Source organism: Mytilus trossulus, chromosome 2 (assembly GCF_036588685.1).
Source record: "Mytilus trossulus isolate FHL-02 chromosome 2, PNRI_Mtr1.1.1.hap1, whole genome shotgun sequence".
In the NCBI taxonomy this organism is placed as follows: Eukaryota; Metazoa; Mollusca; class Bivalvia; order Mytilida; family Mytilidae; genus Mytilus; species Mytilus trossulus.
The window spans coordinates 34,206,013-34,230,059 of NC_086374.1; the positions used below are offsets into that span (position 1 = coordinate 34,206,013).

Sequence of the window (24,047 nt, forward strand, 5' to 3'; positions counted from 1 at the left end):
AATATCAATGTACACGAACAAAAAAGCATGTTAACAGTTGCGAAAGAATATCTCAAGAACCTTTGCAAAATTTATAAAGGAATACTGTGATTCTCACAAAAAAATGGAAAAGATGACAAAATTAAAGAATACAGAAATGAAAACTCTGTTAAAACCCAGAAGTTCTTGAAAAGTAAAATTAAAAAATCATCCATTTCATAGTAACAATAGTTCATATACATTTTATTAATAAGATGCTTTCATATTTATTTTCAAATCAATTATTTCTTCTTGTCTTTCCTAAACACCACCTTCTCCAATCCCATCATTGGTGATTCAAATACCAGTGAGGCCACGAATGCAACTGCATAAGCCATCCCAAGATGTGCAAAAAATTCGTATATCTAAGAAATAAATGAAAACAAAACACAATTCAATGTATAAAATATGTTAACATTTATATCAAGTCAGGAAAACGGCAGTCGTTATCTTATAGTTCGTTTCTCGTTTTGTTGCATTGTATTTTGATTTTTGTTGCACCTCAGTGTATCTGTTGTTTCGTTGTTGTCCTTTTATAGTTGATGTGATTCCTGTGATTTTAGTTTGTAACCCTAATTTGTTTTCTCTAAATCGTTTTATGACTTTCGAACAGCGGTATACTACTGCAGCCTTTATTTATATATATAGTTAACCTTTGGAAGGTATCGTTTTCAGTTTTCGCGATGGTCGTGCGATCAATTGCCATACTTATGCAAAAGTGTCTTCGATATTTAAACATTTGAGATATATATGCTGGCCAGAGAAAACAGTTATTTCGTAGTGCATTTCTTTTAGACAATAAATTTAAATTAAAAAAATCGCACTTGCTCTTTCTCAAAAAGATTTTTACAGTGTAGTGTACTACCAGTGAGACAAATAATATCAAAACTATAGAAATTTCTACCAGTTCTAACCAAAAATATTGACAATTCTGTGTTAAGGGGATGTAAACTTCAGTTTGACAGCTTCAGACGTGATAAAATTTGACCTTTTTGAACTGGATCAAATCACTACTTAACATAAAGATTCAGCACCCAAATTGTTTTAACATGTAATTAATCCCATTACTTAATATTTCATGTATTTAATATCAAGAAATAAATTGGGAAAGTGTATCAAATAAAACATGCAAAAGAGGGACGAAAGACACCAAAGGGACAGTCAAACTCGTAAATCTAAAACAAACTGACAACGCCATGGCTAAAAATGAAAAAGACAAACAGAAAAACAATAGTACACATGACACAACACAGAAAACTAAAGAATAAACAACACGAACCCCACCAAAAACTAGGGGTGATCTCAGGTGCTCCGGAAGGGTAAGCAGATCCTGCTCCACATGCGGCACCCGTCGTGTTGCTTATGTGATTACAAATCCGGTAAATAGTCTAATTCGGTATGTCAAATTCATGAAAGGGAAGGGGATTGTAGTTACGACGTAAGGAACATATCCGATATCATTTGTGAAACGGTTATTCCATAACGGTCAACCAACTCGTGATGGCGTCCGTAAAATTTACGAAGGGATGATTTCAACTTCACCATTTGGAACTCTTGGTTTAATAGCTTCCTTGTGAGCAGTAACCCTCTATCAAGAAAATCATGATAGGAAATGCAAGCACGGGAATATCGTATCAATTGGGAGATATATACCCCGTATGCAGGTGCTGCTGGAATGTTGCTACTTAGAAATGGAAAGTTCACAATTGGAAAGCTGAAATCATCTCTTTTGTCGTAAAGTTTTGTCTTCAACCGACCCTCATTGTCAATTTCTAGATGTAAGTCAAGATATGAAGCCGACTTAACTGTATCTGTAGTATCCTTTATCTCCAATTCGATGGGATAGATGCGATCCACATAGTCACCAAATTTTGAATTGTTAAGTGAAAGAACGTCATCTATATAGCGGAAAGTAGAGTTAAAGGATATTGCTAACTTCTTATCTTTCTTCCAAAGAAGTTCCTGCATGAAGTCAGCCTCATAATAATAAAGAAACAAGTCAGCAAGTAGAGGGGCACAGTTTGTTCCCATTGGGATGCCGACAGTCTGTTGAAAAACACGTCCTCCGAACGTAACAAATATGTTGTCAATCAAGAAATCAAGCATCTTGATAATATCGGTTTCAGAGAATTTTTTGTTTGAATCAGAATGGTTCTTTACAAAGTATGATTTATCCCTCCCTAAGACAAGATACTTGTATCTACGTTGGCCATTCTTTTTTATGAAGCAAAGTAATACCAACTCTTTTAATTTGTCTTTTAGTTTGGAATGTGGAATACTTGTGTAAAGAGTAGAAAAGTCAAATGTTTTAATACTGTTACAAGATGAAAGAGAGTTAGATTGTATGTACTCTAAAAGATCTTTGGAATTTTTAAGTATCCACATCTGATTCACGCCACCTCTAGAATAGGCAGTTTCAAAATAACTTTGAAGCCCGTCTTTGATTGCTGATAAAATGGATGTTAATAATTTAGAAAGGGGTTTCGTGGAGCACTTGGAAGACCCAGCAATATACCGTTGTTTGTAAGGACACTTATGTAGTTTAGGTATCCAATACAGTGATGGAAGATCCAGTTCTTCATCTTTGGTTGAAATACCAAAGGAACAAAGAACAGACCTATGGTTATCCAGGATTTCCTCTTTGGTAAGTGTCGTGAGGGTATATGTTGGGTTTCCAAGTGAATTGTCTATACCTAATTCGTTTATCAAGCAATTAATGTAATGACTTTTACAGATAAAAACGATGTTATTTGGGGCTTTGTCTGCGGGGACAACAACATATTCATCATGGAGGTCAGATAGGTGTTTAGCAACATTTGGATCTTTGAAGATTGACGTAGCATGGGCATTGATGGACCCATTCAGTTTCTTAATTCTGATTTGTATTAACGACCTCACTGCCTTAATCCATTCGGATAGAGTGTCTACGTCTTCCTTCTCGCGCTTAGCCCATTGCCTGGCATAATCCTCGACTGAATCCATCAAAATTTTAAAGTTGTGTTTCCAATTGATGGATTTAGACTCACGATATTTCGGACCTTTCGATAACACGTTTCGTAGAGAAGTGTTATTAACAATGTTAAGGTCACCGGTAATAACGTGGCCAGCAGGATTATATGTGAATTGGGAACTAGCACAAGTGCAATCAGGAGGTTTAGACTTGAAGTCGTCAATATCGAGATCCTGCAAAACGCGTTTGTAATTGAAAATTTTAGTTGCAATAGGTTTGGTATAGGTATAAGAAATTATTGGTACAGACTGGTCTTTGAAATAAGGAGGTATTTTCGATTGAACTAATTTATGATGAAGGATATTGCCTAGGTTGACGCCATCGAGACCTTTGTTGGCAAAGGAAAGATTTAGAAAAGATCTTTTCTCTTTTTCATCTTTTCCAATGCGAACTGGCTTGAAAAGTCTGTGACTAGCAATATCCGAAATTATAGCTTGTAGTTTGTATTGGTTTGAATGAGGGTTTGTTACAGTGGATTCCAAACATAAATTGAACAGAGAATGAAGTTTTGAAAGGGGTAATGAATAAAGTTTCGTGCGAATGTGATGAATACCTAACGGTTTTTGTATGCATGGCAGCAAGTCATAAATAGACACATCATGCAGAGATTATACACTGTTTACACTAGGGACTGTATTCGTAGACAACAAAAACCAAAGGACGATAATTGTGTCCTTGGAACTACAACAGGAATAAAGATATAATAAGATTGTTAAAACTTTGTCTTAGTTTAAAAAAAACAAATATGCTTTAAGGGCATACGATACAGTTACAGGGGAGGTAATGACGTTGCTAACGTAAAATGTTATTTTCGCGACGTCAAATTGTGACATTTTGGGAAAAGATGCATTTTTCAACTGATTTTCATCATTCAAACTGATTTAATTTGAAAACGAGTTCATGGACCCCTTTTTTTCAAAACGGCATTTTGTTTCATTTTGCATGGAGATTATGTGACCCAAATTTTAAAAAACTGTAAATAGAGGAATTTTTTTTAATTGTGATAAACATGCAATAAAAAATTACGTTTTTTCTCAATTCATGAACATTTGATAAATATGAGTTATTTCTGATTGAAAAAAATGCATATTTTTTAAAGATATTTATAAAATACAGAAATTACCGATTATTTAACAGAAAATCAATTTGTTTTTATCTTTTATAACAAAAAAGTTATGTCTTTCTTTCGAAAAAGAAATTACGGCACAAATCTGAATTTCGAGCAAATATACAAAATTTCGACCTCATTTAACTCAAAAAGTAGCACATGAAGGTATATTTTTTATTACATATTTGATTTAATCAGGTAAAAATAGCCTATATGCAAATGTTCATGAACTTGTAAATACAGGATCAAAACTGTATCGTATGCCCTTAATTGTTGAAGTATGATTTTATTTTTAAGAATTTATTCAAATGTGGAATCTCGCATCAAGCTCTGATGAACGATTGTAATAAATCATATGCTAACAATAGTTCTCCTTAGCATGTTTTTGGCTGACTACTACACGTTGTTCATTTTTTGATTGAAACGTTTAACAAGCGAATTCAAGATTATTGTTCTTATATTGTTGTTAGTTTTGACAGGATAGATTAGTATATAAAGGTTGTAAATGTACTGCCTTTTAGCTTACCTGGCCCGCAGGGCCAAGTGAGCTTTTCTCATCACTTGGCGTTCGTCGTCCGTCGTCGTCGTTAACATTTTACATTTTAAACTTCTTCTAGAGAACCACTGAATGGAATGAAACCAAACATGGCATGAATGTTCCTTATGAGGTGCTGACCAAGTGTTGTTACTTTGTAGCCGATCCATCATTCAAGATGGCCTCCAGGGGGGACTTAGTTTAACATAGGACCCCATGGGAAATGCATACAAATTACATCTTTTAGAGAACCACTGAATGGAATGAAACCAAACATGGCATAAATGTTCCTTTTAAGGTGCTGACCAAGTGTTGTCACTTTGTGGCTGATCCATTATTCAAAATGGCCGCCAGCGGGGGACCCTATGGCAAATGCATACAAATGACTTCTCTAAGAGAACCACTGAATTGAATAAAACCAAACATGGCATTCGTGTTCCTTATGAGGTGCTGACCAAGTTTTGTTACTTTGTAGCCGATCTAGACTTGCTACAATTCCCTTTCTATTATTTCTCTCTTACTAATTTATATGTTTACTGATAAGTGCCAGCCTACTGATTGCCCTTGCCTTCCTCCTGCAGATGTCAGTATAATTGTAATCTCCCAGTTATAGCAGTAAAATTATTAAAGGGGCAAAATTGAAAAAAAAGAGAAAAAACATAATTAGGAAGGGACATGTAGCAAGTCTATAGCCGATCCATCATTCAAGATGGCCGCCAGCAGGGGAGTTAGTTTAACATAGGACCCTATTGGAAATGTATGAAAATGACTTCTTTTAGAGAACCACTGAATGGAATGAAATTAAACATGGCATGAATGTTCCTTATGAGGTGCTGACCAAGTGTTGTTACTTTGTAGCCGATCCATCATTCAAGATGGCCTCCAGGGGGGACTTAGTTTAACATTTGACCCTATGGGAAATGCATACAAATGACTTCTTTTAGAGAACCACTGAATGGAATGAAACCAAACATGGCATGAATGTTCCTTATGAGGTGCTGAACAAGTGTTGTTACTTTGTAGCCGATCCATCATTCAAAATGGCCGACAGTGGGGGACTTAGTTTAACATAGGACCCTATGGGAAATGCATACAAATGGCTTCTTTCAGAGAACCACCGAATGGAATGAATTCAAACATGGCATGCATGTTTCTTATGAGGTGCTGACCAAGTGTTGTTACTTTATAACCGATCCATCATTCAAGATGGCCGCCAGGGGGTCTACGTTTAGCATAGGACCCTATGGGAAATTCATACAAATGACTTCTTTATGAGAACCACTGAATGGAATGAAACCAAACATGGCATGAATGTTTCTTATGAGGTGCTGACCAAGTGTTGTTACTTTGTAGCCGATCCATCATTAAAGATGGCCTCCAAGGGGGGGGTGGGGGGGGGTGGGCTTAGTTTAACATAGGACCCTATGGGAAATGCATACAAATGACTTCTTTTAGAGAACCACCGAATGGAATGAATTCAAACATGGCATGCATGTTTCTTATGAGGTGCTGACCAAGTGTTGTTACTTTATAACCGATCCATCATTCAAGATGGCCGCCAGGGGGGTCTTAGTTTAGCATAGGACCCTATGGGAAATTCATACAAATGACTTCTTTTAGAGAACCACTTAATGGAATGAAACCAAACATGGCATGAATGTTCCTTATGAGGTGCTGACCAAGTGTTGTTACTTTGTAGCCGATTCATCATTCAAGATGGCCTCCAGGGGGGGGGACTTACTTTAACATAGGACGATATGGGAAATGCATACAAATTACATCTTTTAGAGAACCACTGAATGGAATGAAACCAAACATAGCATAAATGTTCCTTTCTTAATGAGGTGCTGGCCAAGTGTTGTTACTTTAGCCAAATTTTATCTCTTTTTTATATGATTTCAAAAACCCAGGTAGAATCAGGTGAGCGATACAGGCTCTTGAGAGCCTCTAGTTAATAGTTTTGCTAAGTATGGTTGATAATGGTTTACCTTTATAAATTGTTATTTGAGTGGAGAGTTGTCTCATTGGCACTCACACCACATCTTACTATATCTATTGATATCAAATTCTAAATGCAACCATATAGTCTGAATCCGTTAAAACAAAAACAATCAATGATCATACACGTTTCATATTTACATTTATGCTATGGGCAAATTCTAATAATTCGACAACAGATATTGTTCAAATTGAATATCTTGTTTGAAACTATCATCCTTACCACTTCATGGTCATCCCAAAACAATAATTGTTTTCGTGATGTGTAGTAAAAGTACATAACAAGTGGGTGTATCAGGTAGGCACAGTACGTGAGTCTAGACAAAGGTACAAATCCTTTCCAGGACAACATTGTATTTACGAAACCTGAAATAAAAAAATGCAATTATAAATAGTGTCTTACATTCTTTCGAAAGATTCTGAAAAATATGACTTAACAAAATGTATCGTACAGTTTAAAATGTTTGGCTAGATATATAGCAATATCTTGAGGATAGAATTTTCTAAAACATAGGCAGTCGCTACTTTAAATCAAAAGAATATATCAGTAGAAATATTTTCCAATTTGTTAATATTTTGTTTTTTTCATTTTTCCCTATTTTACTGATAAATGGACTTTGTTTTGCAATTAATGCTTACATAAAAGAGCTTAAAGTTTTAACGCATTGATCAAACTTTCATGGTACTTTATGGAAGATGGAAAAAAGCTTCTTGGTGACTATCCAGAGCAACATTTTGAAAATATTGAACAGTTTTTCTCTCATGTTTCGTATTTTATTGATATTGCTCACACTGCTAGAGTATACACGCCTGTTGTAATAGATGTTATTTTGATCATTTAATGGCTTCTGGTAAAAAAAAAATGATTTGTTTAGCGACATACTATCAGAACATCTTTTTTTGCTTCATTGAAGGTTTTGAATAATAAGTTATTGACAATTCCAATTGCTCTATATTGTTTCTGTTTTAATTAGTGACACACTTATAGTGTTAACATATACTAAGAAATATACCTCCATTTCCAGTAGCACATGCAAATATGACCCAACAGACAGCAGCACCCCACACTGTTTTGTGTAGGACATTGTACAGTGCGGCAACACCTGTGGATAACTGATCACCATTTATGTCGTCATATATACCATAAAGTACAGCTAAAGCCGACGCAGCAAACACCGCCCATATAGTTATATTTACAAACTGAAACAAAGAACGCAGTATATAAAGGTATAGAGAAGTTTTGTGCAGCTTTATTTGATGGTAGATAAAACTCTGCGCATGGCCTATTTCTTTAGGTTTTATGATATAACATTGAATTGCACCAATGTTACTGCACTATATGCCCAGTTCGACAAGTCATTTATATTCAATGATTGTTCAAAACTTTGACGTGTCGATGTGTAATCAAAGAGTTATTTGAAAAATAAACTTATCTTTAGAGGAAAAGTTCAGAGGTTTACTCACAATGTAGTCCCTTTATTACAATAACAACGTTTTTATTAATACAAATAGCAGTCTTGATGTCTCGAGCATCACTGAAGAGAAATTGATTGTCAAACAACATTTGCTGTACAAATCATTGCATCTGGTGGAGTAAAACCAGTACCGTTAATGTTATTTTTAAAAAACGATATGCGTTGAAATTATTCCAAAACAGTGTCCTTCATAGAAGACATCATAATCATTTGGTTTGTGACATGATATCATCAACAAAAATGTAATATTTCCATATAAGCATAATGGGTTAATCCTTTTTTCATTCTCTAAAATATATGCTACAATGAAAAAGTATTACTGTTGCGGTGTAAATCACATTTTAATTGCCTCTTTTCTCAAACTGTCTTACCTTATTTATTTTACATTTGCATTTCTTTGTGTAAAGAATGTAGCCTGTGTACATTCCAACCAGGTATGGTCCAATTCGACAGTATGGCATTTGATAATACGAATCAAAATAGTCACCTTCACTGAAAAGGTATACATAATTAAAGTTGATGAAATAAGATTGCTAATATTGTCACGACAGAAGTTTGGAAAAATATATCAAGGAAGCTTTTAAACTAAGAGTAGCAATTGGTGAAGTTAAAATCATTTTTTCAATGTATGGACGTCATCATGAGTTGGTTGACTGTTAACAAGGTATTAAATTAAACTGGAAATCTACATCAAGTTTAGAAAACCCGTATTACTCCTTAACGCTTTATTTCATGATTTTAGTTCAATTATATTTTATCATGATGTTACTGTCATTTTTTCATCTTGGTTGACATCTTCATTTTCAATCTTAAATTTATGATTTAAAGTATATTGTGCATTATTACTTACCTTATTAAATAAATTACAAACGCTTGATAGCATTATGTTAACATGAAAACTTGAGAACCTACCTTAACGTTAACTTAGCCCATGCTTGCATTGACTAAGTCTGCTTGAAAAATAGAATATTTTCAATGTCCATGTAAAGTAAGTTTAGCTCATGCATGCATGGGCAAATTATGTTGTGTTAGTCCATGCAAGTATCTGAACGTGATCTTAAAATCATGTACATCATAATGTTTTTTCTAAGATGTCAGGAAATTGTTCAGATATTTCCTTGCTGTAAAGACAGAAGGAGACAACTATGCCGCTTGCAGTCATCTCATTAGTTCTTTAATTCCATTTTTTTGGGGGAAATCTAATGCAGATACTTTAGGTGCTTAAATAAACGAACGGACTGTTTCCGTTTATAAAAGATGCATTCTTAATTAGAACTATTTACTGGGTTTGTAATGACATGAGCGTCACGACGGAAGTCACATGTGATTACCCTTCCGGTGCACCTGAAATCATCCCAGTGTTTGGTGGTGTCTAAATATTCACCTAAATGGATTTACACGGAGGTCCTTATGCACTGAAGTATATCCTGTCGCTGCGGCTGTTCCTAACCATATTACGAGAGTAACAATAGTCCCAGCTATTTTAGAACTGAAAAATATAGAATGAATGTTGCACACATTTTTTACGATTAGTTTTAAAATATGCGTGAAGATATAAAGTTATTTGATATAATAATGATATCTAGAAATTATATTGGATATTACTAATGTTTATTAACTGTATCATTCTCATTTTTCTTATGTTGTTATGTTTATAACTTTTGTGGGGCAAAGTAAACGCCATGTAGAAAGTGAGATCACTTTAGTATGAATTTCAAGTCATACGAACTATATGTGTTTTAATTGAAAAAAAAAAGTAATTTTGTAGGTTTGTAATTTTCAGAGATTCACAATCATCTTTATGCTAAGAATGAGTTATTAGTACATAGTAAAACGCACACCACTCGTCCAATTATACCAGTACATCTGCTTTCAAAGTGTTGTAGTTATATTCATATTGTTTGTCGGTAACTAGCACTTAATGATATAATCGTGTTCCAGTATTTGCAACGCATATTGTATAAGTATTGTAAAATGACCAAAGCGATAATACATTTCAGAACCACGATGTGTTACGTACTGTGTTTTTTTTTATATTTGTTTTCGATCATAAAAACCATGTTTCCCATTAGAGTTGTAAGGAAGAACGAATGAAATTGACCGGGTTGCCATCAAGAATTTGCTTACCAAAATAATGTGTAGGTGTCTCAATTCAATACCCACATAGTATTGCGGTCTTATATATTAAGGTACCAGCATAGTGGTCCAATCAGTAATTTTACCGATTAATATGACAGGTGATGCATACAAAGCAGGATTCGCTAATTCTGTCAACGGACCCGATCTCGCTCCTTTTGGAGTTTATGCCATTCCCTCAAGTGTTTGTGTGTTACCTTGATTAATCTCTTATCGTTAACGATTAACAAGCTTTGAACATCAGTTAACTGCTGTCGCCTTTATTTATGTATATTTTGTTTAAAGATTTAATTGAGTCCTTTTTTAAACGAGATGTGAACTTAGCAAAAAAACATGGTCACATAGTAAATACTTAAAGTAAATATTAGGTTTCGTCATTGGACTGCGGACACTGTGTTTCATAAGTGAAATCGAGATTCGGGATCCACGGGTGGTCCCAGTTTGGTTGTTTCAATTACTTTCTATAATCATGTGGTATACCATAAACCTTATGAGCCCAATCAAGGATTAGAGACAAGCACGTCGATATCAATAACAGTGGTTAGTACTCATTAAAAAAAACACCCCATGTACAAATTCACGGCGGGAACAATACAGATATAAACAAAACCAAGGAAAGTAATGTATGATTAAAAACCATTATATACTTAGTAATTTGAACTTACTGATAAAGAGCAAGCAGAATAGGTGGACTTATAATATAAAACTGCATATCATTTGCCAAATACCATGCATGGCCAAAACACTGAAATAATAAATACAAAACCATTTTTTTGTTTTAACTGCTTTTTCATTTTAACACTCTTATTATGCGTTATTCCAGACTTTTAAAGGAAGATATATTTCAATACAAGATATTTATAAATACTTTACTTAAATATATCAAATAATGTCATAAAATGTGGTTTGTAAGTTTTATAGTCCTCTTGTTATGCCTACAAAAGTATTCATATTTTTAAGACTAGAACAATTAAGTATAACTTTTATGACACTCAGTATCATTCGCTGTTGCATAGATAAACTTCTATCAACTATATTTTTAATCATATACTAGTATACGTATATATCTATAAAAAAACGAGGAGTTTTGTTTTCAATAAATGTATACTATCATGCCTTCTGAGGGTAATCTGTAAGATAACAAGGGTATAAATTGAGGATATGTTTTGATATACTTGACAAATTGACAAAATCTAGTCCTTTTTGACATATCTAAGTTATAAGATGGTGTACGTGATAATCTGACCTGTCAACATGAGGGAAACTTAATAAATGGTAACAAATCGTCTTGATAAATGAGTTTCTTTGGTGACTTTTTTAAAACTCTAATAAGATCAGTGAATGAAATTTTGTTCACAAATTAATTATTTCTTTTGTTGTTTTAGACGATATATAAAATATTTATTAGATTGACAAATCTCCTTGGAGATCTGGTCCATAATATCAGATGATGACTGGCATGTTTAGATATATTTTTATCGTGTTATCAGTAATGCTTAGGGATAAAACAACAAACGTTTACCTCTTCTCCAGCAGTCTTAAAATTATTAATGTATAATAGATTCCACCACCACGTATCTTTACAGTAATTCTTTTCGAAGCCATTTGTTATCCACATGGGTCCGCTTCCCAGATATTTAGAGATGCATATCTGCACCATCATAATTAACATATATGGAGGGGTTAATCTGTTATAGGTTAAAAAAAGAAGAATCGCTCTCTTGTTGACAACATCAGTTGATCAAAATTTAGTGTATGTTTTAAAAATATTTGAATGAGTACATACTATGTTATTGAATAATATATTCCAACAGTTCATCGCCACGATCTAATAAAAAACAAAAGATATGTGGTATACATTCTTGACGCAAAATCAGTTCATGCACAGCACACAATAAAACACTGACAAAAAGCAAAGGAAACGGCACATTCTTGATTTTTTTCTTCTCAAATTCACACCGAGGCCTGCTCTCTCCTCACTGAAAGTTTAAGACGACTTCTAGCACTAGCTTGAGCGGAGTTATTCGCAGTAATAATTTGGATAGATTTTGTCAGATGTAGCACCCCTTGATCAGGCCCGGTCAAAAAAAGAACATACTGGTAAGTAGTACATAAGCTTTTTCTGCTGACGCGGCGAAAAGCAGTCAACAATCAGTTAATCAATCACCAACAGCATATTTACAAAAAAAAACTAATACTGTGGATTCATTATTATTCGTAGCATACCAATTTTCGTGGGTTTCGTGGGTTCAGTTGAACAACGAATTCAAATGATCAACGAATAACATATTTTCAATAGGCTTTGTATACAGAGATTGGCAAAACCACGAAATAAAATATCCACGAAAATGACAGTTTTCAGCAATCCACGAAAATTAATACACACGAAAACGAATGAATCCACAGTAACCGCAATAATAATGATCACAATAACTAAACTAAATAAACATACATCGAAACTACGTTTTTTAAAGGTGAACGGTCACCATCACGAATTGCATTTTAAGATTCCTTAATATCTGAATATTTTCTTATCTCAGGAATAAATAACTGCATTTATTTTTACGAATTTGTCATTTTAGACTTCAATGCGATTTCGATTTTTACGATTTTGAGAAAAATATTGTTTAATTCATATAGAATATTTCTGAATGCGAGTTTAAATTATTGCTTTTCCAACTCTGTCGCATTTTTCGAAATAATAAAAACCTCACAATAATTTCTGAATTTCCAGTACCTCAGCCGTATTTGGCACACCTTTTTTGAAATTTAGGTCCTTAATGCTCTTCAACTGTGTACATGTTTGGCTTTATAAATATTTTAATCTGAGCGCCACTGATAAGTCTTATGTAGGCGAAATGCGCGTCTGGCGTATCAAATTATAATCCTGATATTTTTATAGATTGTGTCCTATTCCTGATTGTCACATTTTAACTGATTGTGGATATGCATGGCTGATAATGCAAACATATCATCTGTAATAGTTACAAAAAAGAGGAAAAGATTTTGTACATATGCACAGGAATGGCTAAGTTGAGCAAGAATTTCAATTACATGCATTTTCCTCGTACGTGACACACCTTCTTCTATATGTGAATAAACTACCAACTTTCAAAATCAGATTCCATATCTTTTAAATTGGGAAACGAAACGATTTATGTTTACATATATGTACAATTTATTATAGTTTTTGAAACTGACTTTCAATGTACGGATTTCTGTCATGTACAAGGCACGCCTTGTAGTAGTGGAGTAGTGAGAAATCCTGTTAATTTCCTTTTACGTATTCAGAGGGCTTTAATGTCAAAAGACCAAACAAGATGTGACGTACAGAAGACTGAACGGACAAACACACATTTTGCTGCATGTCCTCTTCGTTTAAGAACAAACATAAACATCCATCATATTCAATGAAAAATAATACCGGGTATTATGAAAGGTCACAGATAATCATATTATGCAAATATATCTCAAATATATACATGTAACATTCGAAAAGGGCTTCGTTCTTCATGAAGTCATTCGTTGAATTGAAATATATTACCTTCAAAACAAACAATATATGTATATCTATATATAATATTTAAGATGCACTCAGTGCAATATTTGTGAATATGGTTGGCAAACAATATAATATCAGTAAATGAATAAATACATGCAAATGATCACATGATTTTTTTGTTGACGGATAAAACATCTGATGATATTTCTTACCTCCAAAACCGATGAAAATAAAACATAAACCAATTCAGTTTGCCTTTTTGTTTCTTCAGTTGATTTAGAACTACGTATGTAAGTAAGGTACCACTAAAATAATGTAAATGTACCAAAATTTAATTACAGATAATTGTCAATTAAACTGACACATTTGAGAAAATGAAACATTCAAGTTGGAATAAATATCGTTTTTTCAATGGCTTTTTCAGGTTGTTTTCGTCTTTAGATTTTGGCTATTCATTTGGTCTCTTTGACCTCTTTTTAACAACTTGTTTAGATGATTAATAACACACAATGTTACAATGGTATTCAAATAGTCATTATCATTTTATCTGTTTGTTGTTGAAATGTTTTGCTCATTAATTGTCCCCCCATCTTATCTTATAAGTCATTTCTACGTTCATTTTGAAATACCTAACGTACCTTAAAGCGAAGAAGGTATCTACTGATACTTCAGCATTGCCAATAGCCATGAAGGTTTTTCTCTTTAGCAGTGCTCCATAAAGCGTACCAATATTACCTGTAATTGCGAAGCAATTAAAATACATCAGTATTATTACAATTAGATAAAGATGAATAATATGAAAAGTAATACCTTCAGGATGATTTGATTTTTTTTTAAATGAAATTCATTGCAGCGTTATTTTCGTTGTGTGAAACACTTCTGATCTATGACTCTGTTATAACATTTATCACATCGGTGGAAAATTGGACGATTCTTGGTAAATCCCAACAAAAAAAGAACAAGTGTCTTTGGTTTTTTTTGCTGTTTTTTGGGTTTTTTTTAGCAAAAAACAAAAGCTTCAATCATATGGAATATGAACGTGAATCATTAAGTTATGCTAAAACAATTTAAATTATAACAGTTTACCATACTAATAATATACATTTGCTAAATTCAAAACTTCTCAGTTTATGGTGAGGCACTTACCAAGGGGAATACAGTTACTTATCAATGTGACTGTCCCTCTGGTATCTTTCGTCCCTCTTTTAAAAGACTATAATGGGAAATAAATAATATGTGGAAGGAACAGCAATTTTATTTTCATCTTGAAAGTTGGTTCAGGGTCTTCAACAATGAATAATCAAATCATTTCAAATGTCAATAAAAAGGGAAAAAAGACAAGTTTGTGTATAATGTGTATCGTTATGCTAGACGTTTATATATGTGTATATATATTCAACCAGAAAGAAACTTACCTACTGAGGACAAGCCAAACGCGTATGTGTGTCCTAGAATAACCCAGCTCATGCTAATAAACCGTATACCGTTGACAGCGGTTAGCGTGCCAGAACCTTGGTTTGTACTCAATATCTTAACTCCATTTGTGTAAACAGAAAATGACAGCAGTAACTTGCCAAGAAATCCTGAAATATATTAAGTTCAAAAATGCTGAATTTATAAGGAAGCCTTAGAACGATGGTAACATATATCCAGCTCGACGTAACTGTATAATGGCCTTTATTTGCGAAAGTTTCAACTAAGAAAACGACACCTTTTGCACTGATAACAGTTTCTTGTTAAATAGAGAGGTAAGGAAAAGAAAACCTCGCCTGTTCAATTTGGTTTGCTATGGATGAACGATGTGATTCAGAAATCCTTTGTATGCTGAGTTAGTTCGCAGTAACTCAGATGTCAAACGAATTATATCATAATTGAATTTACTGTTTCTGTTGATGATTTACGAAACTCACGGAACAGTAGATTAGAAGAACCCGACAAGACTTTCAAATTTGTAAGCATTGAAATTGTGGTTATAAATATATATATGTTCGTGCATCACACCAGCAGAAAATAAATATTGTTCTTGGTAACTGGCAACTGGCAAGGATAACGTTTCTATAAATTTATAATAATTCATAAAGGGGAAGTATCCTGAAGTTACTTTTGTGACGGATAATGTAAAGTTGTGCGTCAAGTAGAGCCGGATCATTATCCCTTTTTTTATACTATAAGCTCTTTATATACATGGTTCTGATGTGATGTAGATTTTGATTTTTTTTTAATTCTTAGTGACCAAGTGCTTACACGGAAAAGGTAATTTGAAACAGTCATTCTGTAATATTTTCTCCGTTTGTTTTGGGTGAGCGAAACACAAATGAGGTTCACCAAATATAGAGTATAGATGACATCGTTGTTATCTTAAGCGACTTTATAATAGATAGGTTAATTTAATACAAATTGACTGGAATGATTATGAAGTAAAAAAAAAAGAATAGTTCTATACCATTGTAAAGAAGGGGGAAATTAGTTGTAACATTGAGTTTCAGTAAATTTTCGTGTTCCTGTATGTTATTGAAAACAAAACAAAACCGATAGTGTTTTTTTTTTTTTTTATCAAAGTCGGGAGCAAAACATCCCCCCCCCCCCCCGAAAAAAACCCTCAAAAGATGGAATGGACGGTACCAAAGAATATAATTTACCTGGTTTGTACTGAGTTGTAGACGGCTCTTCAACTGACATTGACCTATCAGGCTCTTTAAATTGATATTTATGCTCCTGGCCAGATAAATCGCTGATTGGTCCATTTTTTTCGCCTTCGTATCCGTTATTGACATGCCCATTACCAGCTGAATCATATGTCGTAGCATGACCATTGGAAAGATCCCAACTGTTTTTCTTTGGTTTTGACCTTTGTTGAATGACAACATCGTATGCGGTAGCTATGATCGCAAGTCCAACAAGTACACCTATTATAATGCTACAAATGAATTGTTTCCATATTAACTTAATCACACAACAACTTATTTGTATCAGAGACATGATAAATGTATGTCTCAGTCATGTATGTCTCTGTTAGTATTCAATGTCTTTATGCCTACTTATAAAACCCATATTATTAACAATGCTTTGTCTGCAACGCGTGATTATTAAATAACCTTCACCAATTTTTGAACGCTTGAGATGTCGAGTTTGTAAGAAGAAGAATTTTAATCAAAATATTGGTCGAATTTTAACTATATTTCAGTTCTTTATATATATACTACTAAAATAGCGAGGTCCAATTTGTTACCCGGCATGGCGTAAAAACGACGAAAACAAAAAATCAACTTTATATATATAACTAATACAGGACAATGGTGTTGATGAACAATTACACCATACAGGCCTTTTCATTTCAACATAACTAATATCATCAAAAATTAATAAGTCCCCGTTCGAATCCAATACCGATACCAATAGTAAATGTACCAGTTACCTGTTACCTAATCTGTCAGGCGCATCACCAAACGGTGTATTTTGAATTTGCTATCTACACATCTCAAAATCGCACATGAACTTCTTCATTAAACAGGGATAAACACGACTTAATTGAATTGGTGACCGAAAGATATACCCGGTATCTACAAGTATTTTTTGGTTATAGTTAGAAAACCAGGATGGTTTCAAACAGAAAAATTTTGGTGGCAGAGAAAACAGTGACCTTATAACCAGCATGGTTTTTTTCTAAGGACAATGCGAATACTAAAAAATCGCGGTCGAGATCTATTATAATACTTAATTCGTGAACTGAAAATGTATACTCATTTAAATCCACCATGTTAACATGCAAATTCCAAAGACAAGTGACTACCAGTTGGCGTGTACATTTGGAGACTGATAGTAAAAAAAAACAATTGTACCCATCCAAAACATTTTAAACTCTTTAATATTAAAAAAAAGGAGATGTGTTATGATTGCCAATTAGACAGCTATTTATTAAAAAAACAATTGGCGAAAGATATAATCTAAATATGACGAACATGACCCATCGACAAGCACTGAACTACAGGCTCCTGACTCGAGACAGGCAAATGCAGAATGTTGGCGGGGTAAATACCAATTTTTCATTAGCAAGATACGGGTTTATGAAATAGTCAGTATTACGTACATTCTCGACATTAAGGGCATACGATAAAGTTTTGATCCTACAGGGATTTTTTCACGAACATTTGCATACACGCTATTTTTTTTACCTAATCGATTCAAATAGATAACTCTTATTTTTATATATATTACGCTATGAACTAGAAATAATTTTTACTATTGTTTGTCCCTTTTTGGGTGGTGGGTATTTGTGCCGATGATGAGTCAAATCTTTCTACCAGGTTTCTATTTTTTTTTTGGCAGTTTGATGTTCACCACAGTCCCCGGTATTGATTTAAAAAAAAATATAAACTGAAATGAGTATAAATGGGTAAAATTCAACTTTGAGATGTTTATTTACTTCTAAAATAGGCATACACATTTCCCAAAACAGATACATCTATTTGTAAGATTGCAAATACTTACAATGCTATGCTTGCTCTAAAATCAATAGGTTGGTCAGGTTTCTTGAAATCTCCGCCAGTTGAGTATACGGTGTTATTTGAGATCCTAGGTAACACTGAAAACAAATACACAAGTTGTGTAGTGATATTGTAAATGAAATTCAGTATGTTAACAGGTATTGCTACACATCCCTTTAATTCCACTTTCTCTGAGAATTGCTTACTATAGCAACAGCCTCGTAAATACATTTGTACCATGGTAGTGTGATCTTCACAAGTACAGGAGGAAATAGATTTAACTTCCGGTCATGTCAAACAAAAGTTTCCCGAAAGCATTTTGACATATGGGAGAAAGCGCAAAGTCTGGTGAACTCGGAGTCTGACTTATATGTCGGGTTGGGTGACATGTCTTAATGCAAACTGTTACCTAGTGAACTAGTCATGGAGGCATGATTTTTGTTATTATTTGTAAGTGGCTTTGAACTAACTGTTAGTAACTGCGAGTACTCCCAGATCTGGACTTAGTGTTGTTTTGTTGTTGGGATATACAAATACCCAGCAACGTCCTTTCGGTGTAATATTTGTATGTTTATCCGTCTGATGACTTAAGCCTTTTTCGCCTGATTCTTATAGTTCGTACCTTTGTTGTACTGTTACACCACTGTCCCAGGTTGGGATCATGCTTACATGTTTAACCCCGCCACATTTTGTATGCATGTGCCTCAGTGGTTGTCGTTTGTTGATGTGTTACATATTTGTTATTCGTTCATTTTTGTATATAATTAGGCCGTTAGTTTTCTGGTTTAATTGTTTCACATTCGTCATTTCGGGGTCTTTTATAGCTGACTATGATGTATGGGCTTTGCTCATCAATTGTTGAAGGCCGTTCGATGACCTATTATAGTTGTATCTTTTTGTGTCATTTGGTCTCTTGTCTCATTGGCAATCAAACCACATCTTTTTTTTTTATAACACATTCAAATTGAATTCAAAATTGTCGATCTGGTTAAAAGGCATCAATTCACATGTTCACATCTTCATATGAATGTTATATTTGCCACTAAGCGTTAAAAATCAATTCACCCATGCAACTGTCACTTTTACGGTATCTATGTTCACACATCTTTTTGTTAGGTTTAGGGCGGCTCACGTTTTATTAGTTCTGCTAGCGGTAATGTGTTTTGTTCTAATTTGATGTATCTTTCTGCATTCCTAGCCTTCCTGAAATCTTCTTTTATTTCTATATAATACATCAAGGTGACAAAAACTTAAGCATCGGCGCGACATAGAGGTAACACTTTTCTCCAGTTTGTATGAACGACACAGTAACAAAATACAGATAGCGAAGTAAAGCGGATTAATGCATACACTTTATCGACTTTTTTAATTTCTTCATTTACTCAATGTTTAAAAGAAAGTTGTCCCCTGACATAAATATAATTAAATACATACCAGAGTTGAACAGATTTTTTATGTCTGAAATAGAGCAAGTATTCGGCACACATATCCCGACCATAATTTCCATTCCTTTTGCTTTCGTTAGCTGAAATAATATCATTTGAAATAAAGAAATATCAATCAAGCTATGCACTGTTCTCATAATTTAAACTTAAAAGAAAAGTTAGATTCTTAACCAGAAGAAAACCCTTCCCCTTAATGCTGTGAATCGTTAAAACATGTGATTTGTTTATCTTGTGAATATTTAAAAACTTATGATCCGCTTATCCTGTGAATCGTTTAAAAGGAAATCAAAATAATGATAATATCAAAGTCTTGTTAAAATACCCTGCATAATACAAAAGTTCTTGCTTAATAACCATAAAGTCAGCCGCAGTCCCCATGTCTCCCATATAGATAATTTCACTACGTATGATAAAGTTTATCATTCTGTAGTTTGCGAATGTTTAAATAAATGAAATCCGGTGAATTTGAAATATATTTGTATTCAGACACTTAGAATAACACCAAACAAATGTAACAACGTAGAATGCAATACTTATGTTATTGTAAAAAAAACTAGTTCTGGCCGGAAAACTGCGAAAGTAATAGCTGGAAAAAACAAGTGTCCTGCATGCTTAACTTACCCCAAAAATTACAGTTTAATATTCTGTTATTTGCGGAAATTTTGAAAGAAATTGAAATCCTAATAAAATTCACACCATCTATATATACAAACATTTTAATAAAAATAGAATATAGATATTGTATATATGTAGAGGTCACGCTATGCAACCTTTATCGGACAGACGAATAGCCGGACAAAGGTAAAAAAAAAATGTTTACAGCAATTAAATCTTGTTGTTATTTTCAAGCATCAGCAACTGTTGCTTACATTCTCAATATTCTCTTTAAGTAACATAAAAAGCTCCATAACTTTGGAAAATATAAGAATGATTATAAAAGTGTTTTTATAATATTTTATAGATTAAAAATCATAACGTACGTACTGGATTGGAAATAGAAGCAACATAAAACTTGGCAAGACAGTATTCTCCGTGGAATTCCTCGGCTTCTATACCAATACATTCGTCATAATCACCAAGCCAGGCAAATTTTCCGCGAAGTAAACCTGCAGGAGGCTTTCCCAAAGCATCCAACACTGAAAAAGAAAACTGAAAGTGTACTTAGTATATTCAGGTTAAGTAAGTAGACACTCTTGCTAAACGTTACAGACATTTCAGCTCTAAGTACAGGTACATTTACATATCACCTGTAAAGTCGTATTTCAATTATACGAGCAAAAAGGAAAAGTAATTATGCAAGTAAGTTGCATATTTATAAAAAAAAAATCAAAAAAAATCGAACAAACATGTATGATATATTTGGAATAATATTAGTACATGCTCTTGATATAAACAAAACTGAGTTTTTGTAATCATTTAAATGTACGAGCAAAATGGAAAAGTTATTATGCAAGTAAGTTGAATATTTATATATAAAAAAAAAAAGACATTCGTTAAGCGAACATTTGATACATTTTGGAATAATATTAATACAGTCATTCACAAAAAAATATGTTTTTTTTTTTAATTCTAGCCATTTAAATGTACGAGGGTTGTATTGTGTTTAGAGAATAGAGACTAGGCCACACTTATTTAATTCCTAATATTTAGTTCGACGGATCCGTCTGCATTTTTTTTTTATCAAACCGAAATTTATTTATTTATTGATATTCACGCTTTCCGGATCTGGAAAAGTGATATTGTCTATTTACGGGGCGCCGAATGGGACTCTTGTGGTTTTGTACAAAATTCAATTCTGTCACAACAAAATCATTTTTGTCTTACAAAACTATGTGATACAGACTTGTTTTGTGAGAACTTCAATTTTGTGTTGACAAAATTCATTTTTGTAGCATACAAAATTGACATTTGTTACCTGATATGGAAATTAAAACACAAAAGTCAATTGTGTGAGACAAGATTCAATTTTGTGAGACAAAATTGACTTTAGTGATACAAAATTGACTTTTGCAAGCCAAAAATGACTTTTGTGAGACAAAATTAACTTTTGTGAGATATCCAAAATGGAAGTGCTGCAATATATAATATAACGTAGGAAAATACCTGTAGGCTGTACAGAACGTAAAATCGCGACCTTCTAAACTGTTCCGAGCATTTAAAACTCAAATTTCTTATCAAAGTCAAGGATTCTTCACAAAATCATGCTAATTTTTGTTGCTAGAATAAAGAACGCAGAAAGTGTAGCCATCACTTCAATATCGATTGCTGGCGGAACAAAACTATGCATATGGCCCCGCTGCATTTTTATGAACCTGTCCTAAATTAGGAGTCTATTGATTATTAGTTATCGTTTGTTGGCGTGGTTTAATAAAATGTGTTTCTCTTGTTGCATATAGATTATATAAAAAAGAAGATGAGGTATGATTGCCAATGAGACAACTACAAGTATCCACAAAAGACCAAAATGACACAAACATTAACAATTTTAGGTCACCGTACGACCTTCAACAATGAGCAAAGCCCATACCACATAGTCAGCTATAAAAGGCCACGATAAGACAATGTAAAACAATTCAAACGAGAAAACTAACGGCCTTATTTATGTAAAAAAATGAACGAAACACAAATATGTAACACATAAACAAACGACAACCACTGAATTACAGGCTCCTGACTTGGGACAGGCACATACATAAATAATGTGGCGGGGTTAAACATGTTAGCGGGATCCCGACCCTCCCCCTAACCTGGGACAGTGGTATAACAGTAGAATGTACATATATATACTGTTAGTTTTCTGGTTTGAATTGTTTGAATCATTTGGGCCCCTTTAAAGCTTGTTATAAGTTGTAAGCCAAAGTCCTGGGTAAAGGCCTTGACCTATAATTTAAAACAATAAATACATTGTGACTTGGACGGAGAGTTGTTTCATTGACACTCACTCCACATCTTATGTATATGCAAAGTGCTATAAAAAACAGAGAACAAAACAAAAAAATGAAAACACCTAAACGGCAGGAGACACAGACAACCAACCGATATACCCCCCCCCCAAAAAAAAAAAAAATATGGGTTAACCCGGGTGTTCCTGCTTCTTGCAACATACCTATCGTGTTGTTAGTTATTAGTCATGTCCGGCGAAGGACGAAAGACATCTATGATAATTTAAAGCAGTTGAAATAATTTTTCACCTATTCAGTTCAAGATCAGATGATCGCTGACAGAAAGTAACAGTTATACAAGAAGTCATAAATATACTGCAATTAAAAGTGGAAATTACATGTCTTAGTTACCAGGAGTTTTATCATTTGATTTTGCTATTTGAATAAGGAATTTCCTTATAGAATTTTCCTCGGAGTTCAGTATTTTCGTGATTTTACTTCTTTCTATTTTCTATTGCACTGGCATTCTACATGTACTTACTTTGCATAGCCCATTGTTTTCCTCCAAATAATCCCGCAAGAATATTTTGGGTATGGTTCAAGCAGAGTGCATTTACTTTAGGTAAGGGTGTGGTTGTACTAGTTGTAACTGGAGACTTAGAAGCAGAAACTGTTACGGGTAGAACTGTTGTTGTTATTGACTTTGTGGTAACGAGAACAGCTGGTGTTTCTTTGGCAAGTGTGGTATTGCTTTGTTCAGGAGATGCATAAGCCGTTGTAGGCAAATAATTGATATCTGTGTTCTGGTTTAAAGTCGAAGTGACATCAAAACCATTAGCATACGTGGTATTTCTAATTATAACACTATCCGATAGTTCTGACAACTTGTCCAACTCATCTGAAAATGTCTGAAGATTGTCTATTAAGTTCCGTACATTCAATGCTTTATTCATTGCATTTATATCTTGAAGTAAAACCGTCTGGTTTACATGCTGTGCATATCCTTTCAATGTTTGATAACTGTTTTGTATTATGTCATGATAATTATCCTCTAAAGCAACTGAACATCTAAGCAGTAGTAATAGGAAACAGTAGACATACATCTTTGCCATTGTGTTGTACAGCTCGATGGCATCAACTGGGACTGTTTTAAATCAACTCCAAGATCATATACCCTGCTACCTGAGATTTTCGTTATATATTGGTAGAAAACACGTCCCATATTTTCACTTGACTATAGTTAGATACCAAATTTGTCATCGCTTTTGTTATCAAATATATCTCCAAGTGTACTTTGAAACTTATGTATATCCAACGTAATACTTTTGAGATAACTGATGCCATATTATTTTATGTTCGATCCTTGTTTAGGTTTCAAGTTTAAAAAACATTATTTTCAAATATCTTAAGTCTAAGCAAAATCTAAAATATTATCATTTAAGAAGTATTCATTA

General features: G+C 33.6%; 1 protein-coding gene across 1 annotated transcript; it reads right to left on the bottom strand.

Moving 5' to 3' along the window:
- Positions 1 to 201: 201 nt before the first annotated feature.
- Positions 202 to 23,869, bottom strand: LOC134707068 (nose resistant to fluoxetine protein 6-like). The gene is made up of 15 exons (XM_063566555.1): positions 23,135 to 23,869; positions 20,696 to 20,847; positions 19,701 to 19,791; positions 18,271 to 18,364; positions 16,422 to 16,699; positions 15,198 to 15,365; positions 14,421 to 14,517; positions 13,995 to 14,087; positions 11,803 to 11,968; positions 10,946 to 11,025; positions 9,529 to 9,633; positions 8,516 to 8,636; positions 7,683 to 7,869; positions 6,893 to 7,035; positions 202 to 383 (listed from the first exon to the last, which is right to left on the bottom strand). Exons 1-15 carry the CDS (start codon positions 23,703 to 23,705, stop codon positions 261 to 263), a joined length of 2,469 nt encoding a protein of 822 aa, XP_063422625.1. The 5' UTR covers positions 23,706 to 23,869; the 3' UTR covers positions 202 to 260.
- Between the last annotated feature and the right edge of the window lie 178 nt (positions 23,870 to 24,047).